This window comes from Aphis gossypii, chromosome 3 (genome assembly GCF_020184175.1).
Source record: "Aphis gossypii isolate Hap1 chromosome 3, ASM2018417v2, whole genome shotgun sequence".
Lineage (NCBI taxonomy): Eukaryota > Metazoa > Arthropoda > Insecta > Hemiptera > Aphididae > Aphis > Aphis gossypii.
This window is the reverse complement of record NC_065532.1, coordinates 55,682,826-55,696,301: the sequence shown is the minus strand read 5'-3', so window position 1 is coordinate 55,696,301 and position 13,476 is coordinate 55,682,826. Positions and strand designations below refer to the sequence as shown.

General features: G+C 29.1%; 1 protein-coding gene and 1 long non-coding RNA gene across 2 annotated transcripts; one reads left to right on the top strand and one right to left on the bottom strand.

The window, feature by feature from the left end:
• Positions 1-6,483: 6,483 nt before the first annotated feature.
• LOC126550612 (uncharacterized) lies at positions 6,484-7,226 on the bottom strand. The gene is made up of 3 exons (XM_050202442.1): positions 7,077-7,226; positions 6,871-6,993; positions 6,484-6,759 (listed from the first exon to the last, which is right to left on the bottom strand). Exons 1-3 carry the CDS (start codon positions 7,155-7,157, stop codon positions 6,631-6,633), a joined length of 333 nt encoding a protein of 110 aa, XP_050058399.1. The 5' UTR covers positions 7,158-7,226; the 3' UTR covers positions 6,484-6,630.
• Positions 7,227-9,170: 1,944 nt separating this feature from the next.
• LOC126550616 (uncharacterized) lies at positions 9,171-10,366 on the top strand. The gene is made up of 3 exons (XR_007604691.1): positions 9,171-9,616; positions 9,739-10,208; positions 10,273-10,366. It is a non-coding gene; the product is annotated as an uncharacterized LOC126550616 (long non-coding RNA).
• Positions 10,367-13,476: the final 3,110 nt, after the last annotated feature.

Sequence of the window (13,476 nt, the reverse complement as noted above, 5' to 3'; positions counted from 1 at the left end):
AAAAAAAAACCAATAGTTTAAAATTTTGGAAGGATGTGGGTCAAATAAAATACCCACATATTAAACGCCATGCTCTTCAACACTTAGCAATACCATACACTCAAGTTACCAGTGAGAGATTATTTTCAACGGCTGGCCAAATTGTCTCAGATAGAAGGACATTGCTCTTACCTGAACACGTTGAACAATTGTTATTTTTAAAAAAAATTACTATACATTTTAATAATTAATATTTAAATATTTAACTCTGATCATTTTTATATGTATTTAATATTTATTAATTTAATATTTTATTATTATGATGATTATTATTATGTAATATATATATATATAACTATTTAGATTTTTGTTAATGATAATAAATAATAAATATTAAAAAATAATTAATAATAAATAAAGCCAAGTCTTATTTAATTAAAAAATTTTGAATTTGTTTCTATATATTTTATTGGCTATTACATACTAAATACCAAAATATAAACTAATATTATAGTGACAATAGTAACTTAAAAATCAATTGCTGCATGTATGAAAGATCATTGAAAACGGACATACCGATTTGGGTGATTTTTTTTTAATATTCTGGAATTGTCTTATACTCGACTTTTTTTAATACTCGAATATTGTCTAGTACTCGACTTTTTTTTGAGTACTCGACATTTTTCGAGTACTCGAATTTTGAACTCGAGTCGACTTCAAAAAACCAATACTCGCCCAACACAAATTATATTATGCGGCGGCATCGTTCATGGTCACAAACAGATCATCGCACGTACGCTTGGCACCCGGTTGAATAATATAGATATGTAATTGCCACCCGAAAGAATATTATAGATATATAATTGACGCACAGTGTCGCGTGGATGACGCAAAGGCGTGGGAAGAAGCGGATACACACGCACGGACCAGCAAGGGACCTGCAGGTACCGTGGGAGTCCTTGGATGATATATAAGGGGGCCCCGAATAGGCACATTTCAGACGTGATCCACCAGAGTTAGAGCGAGCACCTTCAAATCATCCAGTTCAATAATTGTATTTTTTGGACTTAGAATATTTTTCAATAAAAAACACTTAGAAACTATTTCATCTGAATTCAAATTTATTTCAAATTCATATCATTCCAGTTGCTCATACGTGTCACGCTACAAAACACACTGGCCAAAATCATTTTTATTTATGAAAGTTATAAATTATTTTATTTATCATCATAGCTAACATTATGAATTTGGATAAACCATAAATCTAAACGCTAACAATTGAATAATATTATAATATATATATATATATATATATATTAATATAATATTATATTAATATAATATTATATATTACCACTAGCTGAATTAACCGGCGTTGCCCGGAAAAACTCCTTTTATAGGTGTAAAACGCTGTGGAAGCGTTGTCGAAAAGAAGAATGTCTTTTTAAATGTAAATTATATAATATTAAATTTGTAGCCACGTGTGTAATATAAGAGATTTTGCATGTGGTTTGGCAGTACTGCCTGAGACAAATGAGGTACGGACGATAAGTACATTTGAAGGAGGAGAATGGGCATATAAAGGAATAAGTGGTTCAAAATGTGCGTTCATCATAGGACCAGTGCACTTAAAACGAAATATTAACTTTTTTTCCAAGTACTCGTCCGGCTGTAAAATAACATCGCCATCTCTGTATACCACTAAATAATACAGGTATATTTCAGAAGCAGTGTGAATTTCACAAGGGGTGGCATAAGTGGTAAGAAGGTACATGTGAGCATGATATTCGTTAATATTTCTGTAAATATTACCACACGGCATCATGCTGTACAGTTCAAACCATTGCCAATTGTTACAACGTATTGTATGATACTTGCCCGTAAATGAGGCGCATGTGAGACGGTGCTATACATATGATACGAAAGCGAATAAAAGAAACATGAACCGTCTCCCTCCACTTGCAAAGCACGGTGAGGTACCATGACACCGCGGACGTCAATGAGCTCCATGTGTTTACGGGCACCGTAAATATTTTATATGTTACGCACGTCTGAACTACTGGTAGTGCGATGTGCAAATGAAATGAACGTGTTTAATGTATAGGCACCGTGGCAAGGCAATGGAGAGATAATAACTAATAAATAGAATTTGTATGTGTATTGGTTTATGTTATCGGTGTGCATTTTATCGTTCATTATAATGAAATAGGATTATTGCTGTACGCGCGATGCATATGATTATTTTTATCGATAAACTTCTCGGAACAATTATTCTTATCTACACATCTACACGACGACTAACAAAAAGGATAGGTTGCAGGTAGCTGGAGACCCGCGGCCGCCGTACCGCACAATACGTATTGGCGGTGAATAATTATAATTGTTAATTACTCCACTAAAACACAACATTTTTGAAAATCCCTCCTTATTGCACGGTGAAAATACAACAAGCACCTATACTCCAAATTTCAAGTCGTACGTTGCGTAGTTTTTGAGATACAGCGATCAGTCAGTCAGTGGTATTTGGATTTTATATATATATAGATTACGCCCTATAAACAGTATGAACCATTATTTTCTTATCAGTTGAACGTCAGTTGTACAGATAGACACAACAGACATACTTTCCACATTTTATTTTTATAAATAACTAATTTGATGGACCGTACCCACTATTACCCTACCTACCACTTTTTCGTTCTAGTCTCTCGTTATCGATTTCGACTATATTCGTCATCTTCTTATATAATAAAGCGTGAATTATAGTTCGTTCACTAAGAAAAGAGTGCGCCTCGGTCGCCATTTTTATATTCCATGGCCCGCCGCCGCCGTCTCGATAACGTGTTTTCGATTTGGGGAATAGTAAGTTCCTACACGAGAGTAGCAGGTAAACAATTTCATATGTTAGTTCCTACACGGTAAAAACCAGGTACGGATGTAAGTTCCTACACCGTGGAAAAAATGTGTAAATACGTACCTATATACGAATAAATATAATATGATGATTATATAATACAAAACAAATCACATAACACATTTTCACAAATAAGTATATAATAATTAGATTTGTTATTGAAACTTTATACGCTGGTATAGCTATTTAATATAGGTAACTATATTCAAATATACTTAATTTAAAGCAAAATGTATACGAAATCACTGGAAAATACGATAAGCTACAAGATGATAATATTACTCCCATTACCGACTCGACGTAAGGAAAAAGATAAAATATTTTATTATCTATATTTTTTGACATACAAAATATTTATGACATTTCACTATCGATAAAAATGATACAGAACTTGATTTTGATTTGATAATCTTAAAATTAGTTATAACTATACACACTAAAATGAACATCTAGTTATTTCTTTTAATAGTTGTGTTAGTATTGTTCGAAACATCCGTGTGTCCGTACATATAGTCCATATAGACATACATATAGTCCGTCTATAGTAATCATATAATATTATATTTATTTATACATATTTTTCCTAAATACAGATTTTTTTCATTATTTATCTGTGTAAAACCAAAATAACTTGTTATCCTGGACCTAAACAATTTTTTTTCAAATCCTTCAGACCTATGAAAAACCCCTGTAGTAAATATGTATCATATAGGTTTTTTATGTGTATGTATTGTATACTGATTAATCATACTTGTATGTAACATTAATTTTCTCTTAAACATGCAAAATAGAGTATCATACACAATATATTTAGTATAATATTTAGTTTGTCTATTTTGCACATTTATTATTTATATGTGCAGATTGCTGATAAAATTAAATTTTGGCTATCCTGTAGATTAAATAATTATCTTATTTGGTTATTATTGTGTCTCAAAGCATGGATTATTGGATTGTAAATATTATTTTAATAAAAATATTGAATATTAAATTTAAAAATTTAGCAGCTATTACCATTTCCTGTCATTACATGAATATTGAAGGTCTCTTCTATTGGGGTTTTGCATATTCCACAGTTGGTTTGGTGTTGACCACAAGTATCACAGCATCATCCATGGCCACATGGCAAAAGAATGTTGACAGCACTTCCATCAACTTCACTCTTACCACTGAGACATACAAAACAACGGTCGTATTTTTCACCTGATAAAAGTAAACAAAATAAAATTGTATGGTTTGATTATAAATATTAGGTCTAATACATAAAAAATTGTGATTTCTTTAAATTTATCAATTATAAATATTAGTACTTGGTATTTGTTGTATTGCCGCCACCACCACAATTTCAAAATTTTTACTCTCTATAATTATATTATATTAACAGGTTAGATCAGTAAAATTTAAAAATATAAATTTTCAATGTTTGTGTATCATGACTGTTACATACCTATTACATTGTCGATAGCTGCATTTTCATGAACTAATACAGGGAACACTTACTGGTCATTTTCTTCAAAATCTATTAGTGTAATTATATTTTATATGTTTAAGTAACTAGTTAGTAATTTAACTCACTTTCATTAATGTCGACATTTATATTGTGTACAACAATTTCATTTTGTATAGCTTCTTCTTCAAAATCTGTTATTATAATAATTATCAAAAATAAAAACTCATTAGTAAATAGTCTTGTAAACTGCATTGTACCATAAGGTTCCTACGGGGATGGCGGTTGACCTTTGATGGTGTTAAAAAAAAAAAAAAAAAAACCTATTTAAATAAAGAGTAATACCCAGGAAATATCTCACTTATAATAATAAATTTCGTCGTGACCTGCAAAGACAAAAAAAACACAAATATGACGGCGCGTTACAACGACAAAATAAGGGACACATCGGAAAATAATAGCGACGGCAGACGACACGACGCCACGGAACAGCGACGGAATATGTTTATATATATCTCACCGACACAATGTAACGTGGTCGGGGATGACTCGTTAAATATATGATATTCAGGGAAGAAGTTGGTTTCTCATGAATATAAGTTAACCGTAGTTCGGGAGCAAATGGTACTCAGGATACAAATAAATGTGGATGATCCAAATACTTATAAATATATCAAGTTTATTCTTACCTAACTAAAACGTTTACAAGCTGTTGGGCTGGCTTGGAGTTCGTGTGCGCTGGTGTTAACGCGGGGAACTGGCTGTCTCTTATATATATTCTTATTTAGCCGTAGCTTTACAATAGTTAAATATGAGACATCACAGTTGGGGCATAATGTACATTCATCATAATATATTTTACATGTTTTGGTTTACGATACACACACATATACAAGGGCGTCAACCTATAGCTCTGGCTGCTTGATCATCTTGAACTGCTAATACTTTTAATACATCTTTAATTTCACTATACCGTATTTGAATTTTTTTTAGAGATGAATGCCAATAGGACCACCGAGTTTCTACCAGACGTTCTAAATGTATTTCTTTTAATTTCTCGTCTCTTTGAATTTTTATAAATAACTCATATCGTGTATGCCCATTCATTAAATATTTATACAGTGATTGAACTGTGTCAAAAAAATCAACTACAATATTATTATTTTGAATTGTATTCACCAAACATAAGTTAAGACGGTGAGCATGACAGTGAATATAGATAGCATGTGGCACAATATCTACTATTCTTTTTTGAACTCCTGAAAATAGTCCGCTCATAACTGATGCCCCGTCATAACACTGTGCTACACATTTTTTATATCTAACTTATTATGGACAGCAATATTGAGAATTTCTAAAGTATAGGCATCACATTTCTTCATGTGATAGCAACCAATTGCTTTTTCATGGATATTTAAGTTGCCATCAACAAATCTAATGATGAATGATAACTGCTCCTTTTTGCTTGCGTATTTCGTTTCGTCAACAAGTATGGAATAAGCTCCAGTAAAAGCAATTTTTTCAATAATATTTTTCCTAGTACTAGAAGCTATAGTCTTGATCAAATCATTTTGGTATTCCGGAGAAGTATAGTGACCATATCTAGCAGATAATTTAGTTATAGTTTCAGGATCATTAAATGTATTTAACAACTCAATAAAATGTCCATGGTTGGTTGACTCATTAGATTCATCATGTCCCCTGATGGGAAGGCCTTGCTTTGATAAAAATAGTGTGGCTTTTAACAATAAAATAATATGTTTACGATTATCTTCAATACATTTTTTTCGGGATGTGATAAATGAATTTGCAACAGAGGTATCATTCTTTTTTGTATTTAAAAACATTGCATATTTTTCATTGTTTAGTTTATGTTTTTCACTACTCATGTGTTTATTAAATGACTCGGTCTGTTTCCTCCAACAGTTAAAACCTTTATTTATGAATGTACTATCAACTTTTGAATTAGTATTTACGGTGAAGTGTCGACATATAAAGCAAAACACCATGTCATTTTTAATGGAATATTCAATCCAATTATAGATTTTATAATACTTTGAACTAAATGATCTATATACACTATTCCTGGGATAAATACATAGATTTGGCTGTACTGGATCCTCATACTTTGTATGTGATATATCAGAAACCTACAAAAGTGCATTTAATAAATATTAGATGGATAAAATATAATGAATCTTTAAATTTCTAAAATCTACATAGGTATGAAAATCAATCATATTAAATTTGTAAGTCATATAATTATTTACTAACTTCTTGAGTACCTAATCTAATTTGATTTCATACTGACATTATCATTGGACACATTTAATTCATCAACAGGCTCAATATAATCAATCATATAATTTGTACTTGTATTTAATACAGTTTGACTAGAAGATTGTGAGTCTTTAAATACCTAGGTACACGAGTTTCATTTTAAATTATTATATAAATAGGTGCATTTGTATAATTAAATTAACATTAACCACATTAAAATTATAAGTAGGTAATATTATTATTTGCTAACATCTTTGGTTGTGTTATTTGATTTCATATTGACATTATCATTGGACACATTTAATTCATCATTAGGCTCAATAATTTGAGTTTTGGCATCTACCCCTACATCACAATTAGAATAATCAGATTCCTATGAGAATAACATAAATAATTGTTAATTCATATTTTAATTAATAACTATGATAATTAACGATAGCAGTTAGTAACACTTACAGTTATTTCCATCTGATTATATTCGGCTTTCTTAAACATACTGACTAAATTATGACAGGAAGAACCGGCTACAAGTAGCATTTTTTTTTTTTTGCTTTCACGTAGACGAGCTGCGCCGCCTTTTCTTTTCTTTTTATCAATTTTCTAATTTTTTTTTTTTCGCAATTATACCAAAAAAAAAAAAAAAAAAAAAAAAAACGTTCGCACATGAAACGAAATACTGTTAGACACGGTACAACGGTTCCACAACGCATGGTTGACATTTTGACAAGCACATGGAGGCACCATAGATTTTAAGATTAAACAATACATGGATAATCTATGGAGGCACCGACTAGTCAGATATCACAGCTAATATATACTAATACTAGATAGCACGATTTAAGATAGTAGTACTATCTTAAATTCTTAAATCGTTTTAGCTACCGCTGTGATAAGGTAGACTAAAACTTATGTTGACTCCGGCAGGAGAAGGGATATTACAAACTATGTAAAAGAAAACAAACCAACGTTTTGTAGGAAAAAAACGTATTAAACGTAATTTATTTGACAAAACAAACAAAGTATTAAGTAGAAAAAAAGTTACGCGGAAGATGGTCCGGCGAGACAAAAATACAAGTCGTAACGGAAAAAACTAAAACGCGTGACAAGCTAAGTGCGAGCGGACTGAGGGCTGTAGTGCGTCGAGTCGAATCGCGAAAACAGGAGTGAGTACTCGAGGCGAGCGAGAAAAACTTGGAGCCCGTAACGGCGAAAACGTTAGCGCGCGAGGCGGGAGAAGAAGTTAAGATGGCGCGTAGTCGCGCGATCAAAGACGATACAAAAAATACAATATAAAATACAATATAACAATATAAACGTTTACAACATAACAATAAAAATACATCGACGTTAGGAACGGAAAACAAAATAGTGACGACAATAATACGGCGGACGCGCTAGCGTAAGTGATGATAACACGTCGTAATCACCACATCGTGCTAGATAGTAGTCTTCTTGTTATCAGTGAAACACGCCGTGTTAGAATACTACTCGGTAAACAAACGATATCACCACAGATATATACTAATCACGGAGTCCGTGATACTAATATATAGCCACATATATAGCAGGTGCTGTGGTATTTATATTATAATTATCTTAAATCGCGCCTGCCTTGTATACATTTGATAAGTGAGCTGATAAACCAAAAATAAACAAAAACTTAAAATATTATGTATATATTTTATTTATATTACATATGAAAACATGATGTATAAGTTAATTTTAACGGCGCATTTAAGTATTAATGGCGGGCCAATCGGTAACATTTTTTAAGTTAGTGGTGCCGTTGCACACCCTGCCCCTCCCCTAAATGACGCCTCTGTACATATACAGGGTGATTCTTTTAAGTGGGTACACTAATTATCTCGAAAAGTATTAACTTTTTTTGAATTTTTTTTTTTAACTTCTATGTTTATGTTTTTCTAAAACCGTATAATATTTTAATTTTTTTTACCCTTATATTTATTGGTGAAACCACTATCAACTTTTGATTTTCAAATGGTAACATATAATAAAAATATTATGAATTAATAATCCCATTTTATTGTAAATTTACGCGTTAAAATTTTTATTTTTCGTTGATTGGTTCGCGAGATACAACTCCTCAAAGTATTGGTGGTTGAAGTCGTTGAAGGAGGTGTTATAGTCGGTAAATGCGGCATTGTTTATACATCATGTCTTCATTTGTAAAGTCCAGGAGCTATAATTGATAAATTCGATACCGTACGACCTAATAAGTAACAGTATTGATAACTGTTGTACTTTGTACCTGATTAATTGAATGTCTTATTAAACCTATATATAGGTATCTATATATATTTTAAATGTATATATAATATGCTAATTTGACCATAAAAGCTACGTTTTGTTGACCTTGGCTGTTCGCATCGAATCCCCTCCATTGTTTTCATTACATGACAATATTATGACATCATTATGACGCATATACCTATTATTACCATACAATAATAATAATATTACCAAAACTTTGGCGATACCTTTATCATTATTTATGACAATAATATCATTGATTAAAATATATGATATTAATTAATTAATGATAAATGATAATATTAATGGAAAACCTCGTGGAAAACCAATCAGTTGTGATAAACTGGAACTTAAGTTCAAAGTAAAAAGTAAATTGTAATTGGTAATTATTATAAACCATGTGACCAGCTGCATAGTGCTTATTAGTTATTACTTATTACTTAAATAATTAAATATTAAATGATTTAAATGTATGATGTAATTAGTAATTAAACTAATTATTGTATGTTTTATACGTTATACCGTTAAGTATACTAACAGTTTAAATTTCTTTAATAACATAATAATATACTGAAGTACTTAACGCAATAGTTTTTGAATAATTAAGTTTGTCGAAAAATTTCCAATGATGACATCGTAATTTGTGATCTATATTATTAAGTGTGGCGTAAATTTGATAATACCTACCACTTGGAAAGCACAACATTTGTACATACAATTTATTGGTAAGTTTTTTTTAAATAAATAAAATGTATAGGTAGAAAAATAAATTTGATTAATACATTAATTTGTGCATGCAATATACAATATTACATATTAACAGTTTTTAATTAAATTTTATTTTCAGTTTAATCAGTTTTGTTCATTCAGTTACACCACCAAATGTTATTCAAAGTTTGATAACACAAAAGTTGTTTTATTCTAAAAATTATTAGCTGACACCATAGCACAAACCTAATACAACATAATATATTATTAACCCTATTATTACTTATTACCATCTACTCGGACACAACAAGATGGCTGCGAGGTGCCTATCTATTTATACCTACAATATACTTAAAAATATAATGTTCTCTGTTCAGAAGTACTTTTAATTTGCATTTATTCAAATTTTGCATTCTGGCATAGTAATTATTATTAAGAACTAACATTATCCGTATTTACTACAAAAATACTTAGTCAGATGGTTTGAAAGATAAATAATGAAATCACATAACTTTCTACCTCCAAATTTGCAAATGAGAACGATGATAAATCAAAATATTGTTTCCAATATATAATTTTGATAGTTGAAGATACTATAAAATTAATTAAGTATGTAAACATATTTTTTACTGTTAAATTATTTGGTTATATTTATCCTTTCTTAACTTATTAGATATTCAACTACTCAAGTTAATTTCAAAGAAGTTAAAAAATCAAGTCTGACAATATGCATTCCAGAAGAAAACTAATTCCAATAATATAGTAAACTAAAAATATGTTAAATGAACATTTTAGATACTAATGTATTTTTTTTTTAATTTTAACAAATATTATACAATCAAGTTAATTAGCTAACAACATCAAATCAATCATAAATGTGTGGTAAATTGTACGTTTCTTTAAAAATTAAAAAACAAAAAATCATAGATTTTTCACCTTTATTATTATATATGGAATTATAAAATATTATCCTTAAATAACCACTTTGTTATAATATTAGGTAGGTATGTCTTAATCCTAATGTTTAGGTATCATAAAAATATTTTTATTTTAAACTAGGTATGTATATTGTATTTAGTGTTTTGCAACTGAATAGTTCCTTCTGTTTGATTGGTGTTGTTAGCTATTTAGGTATTACCACCTACTAAATCAAAATAAATATTATTAGTCCCACTTTTAAATTTTACTGTATTTTTTTATTTAGGGGTTAAGTTGAGTTTGCTTCTATTTATTGAATACATGTTATGATCTTAACTCATATTTTGCATTTTTGCATTACGAATATTTTGATTTGACTGTATGATTTAAATTGGAATAGACTTATCATAGTCCTGAGCTTTTAAATTATGGTACAATTTTAAAGGGCATTTGTCTAGCAGGGACTCTATCAAATTTTATAAATATTCACCACAGATACCTGTACATTTATTTAAAAGTAGTAGTAATAAAGTCAATCAATTTCACTTCTACTCCTTTATTATTTACCTATTAATTATTATAGTTATTACTTATTACATACTTCTCAATTTAAGCCAATAACTATAATGTATTATAATAATGTTGCCATGTAGGAACGCCTAATTGCGATAATTGAAATAGAATTTTTATATCGTTGCAATAGTCAATTATGGTGAACTGTGTATTAGATTCTGAACGAAGTGAAGAATGTATTTTTAAATGGATTCTTATTTGATTTTATGATCCAAAAAAAAATATATCTTAATAATATTAGTGATGAAATGTATTTTATACCTAATATGTACATTGTACAATGTATATTTACATATCTTAATACTGTGGTGGATCACTTCTAGTAAATTGGTAGATAACCTGCTATACAAATGCCTTTTATAGTGATTCATAATAATAGTAATATAAAATGGGGTGATTTCAGTCATGATATATTGAAATAGGTAAGCTGTTTTCCTATATATTACCTTATTGTTTTTAATAATATTCATAATTATATTATTAAAATAATCTTAAAATAAAACATTATATAAATTTAAACTTGAAATATTCAGCTATTCGTTGTCTTTCACTTTTAAATAATTTGAAATTATTTACCTAAGTGGTTTGTAATATTATAAATATAATATTGGGTAATATGTAGGATTTGCAAATTTGAATTAAGTAAAATAAGTGAAAAAAAGTTGTACAATTAGTATGCATTTAAAAAATACAGTATGCTAGATGTTAACTTATAGTTAGGTACTATTTTATGTATATTTAAAATTAAAATTATTGACTTGTTACAGTTAACTCAAAACTAATGTGAAATAGTTAAAAAAAAATAATAATAATAATAATAAACCTATGAAAAGGTAAATTATAAAAATAAGACATGTCAGTTATATGTATGTATGCCTACTATACAAGTTAAAGTAAAATTTAAAATTAATATTGTATTGTAAAAATATAGTTAATAAAATAATGTTAAATCGTGAAAATAATATTTTCAATATGGCTGAAGCCACCTCATGTTATATGAATTTAATTACATTTTTAGATTTCTATTAGTTGTATCATAAGGTGTATAAAATAATTTCTTAGGTAGCTTTATGTGCTCCTCTGAAGAGATTTTACAAATGAGTAATGAGACCCTTCAATTTGTCACACACCATCTGAAATTTAATTCAGCATACAGGTATTATATTATGTTATTAAAAAAAAAAAAATGTATCATTTACTATGTAATTATTTATAAGTTTATTATTTACTAAGTTTTATAGCTATTAAGTATGTTGTATATATTTATATATCGTTCAAACTACAAGATAAATATAAAATTATTTTGTTCAAATTGTATTATGGACAATTTTATAAGATCTCAAACACAATAATTTATTTTTAATAGATTTTGATGTTAATTATACCTAGTATATATTTTTTATGTAAATGTATGTACATTGTACATATATATTATATATATTATTTACTATTATTTATTACTTTATTATATTATTTTACTATGTGTACATATGTGTGAATATGTAGGTATGTAGATAATTTTAAATAGGTATACATTGTTATGGGCTACGAGATATCTATAAGATATCTACGAGATTACAAGGCTAAGTTAGTATGACCATGCCTCGTGTCAAGGGTAATGCGGATGCTACTATGACCATGACACGTGTCGGGATAGTAAGCGCACCAATAATTACAGTGCACTAATGATGCATTTGAGATGTTATTGCACATTCTCAAATTCGTGTCCGAATTTGCAACAACAACAACGAGGACACCTGGTTTCGCCCAGAAGGCGACCACACGACGTAAACAAGAGACGCACCACAATATATAAGGGAGCCCGAAGACCAGCAACGGCAGATGTACCAAAGCTATCAACAACTGAGCACTTTCACGTCACTCAGCCACTTATTTATTTGTTACATGTATTTTGTTTATATGCAATAAAGACATATTTCGTTATTAAGTTTAACTTTCATTCAAATTAACCTATTGGATTCAAATCTGATACTGGCACGCAACAACATATATTCCAAAGGTGTATTAAAATAATAAAATGTTATGATTGTAGGTTATAGTTTATTAATAAAATCATAAATTATTGTATTAATAAATTGTTCATCTTATTCAAGTTATCATTAATTATATACTTATATCTTACGAAAATACCAAAACCAATATACCATTGTGATGGAAACTATCAAAACTATTTGATGTTAAGTTTCCTTTTCATTTAAAGAGTTCGAATTCCTTTTTTTTAGAAATAAAAAATTTTGTTATCATTTGAAATTCGAATTAAGACCCTTATCATATTCTAAGTATATAATATCATGGGTACAATATTATTTTGTGTTAAACATATCTTTAATCATGGTGTAATAACATTAATAAATAACACAGACTT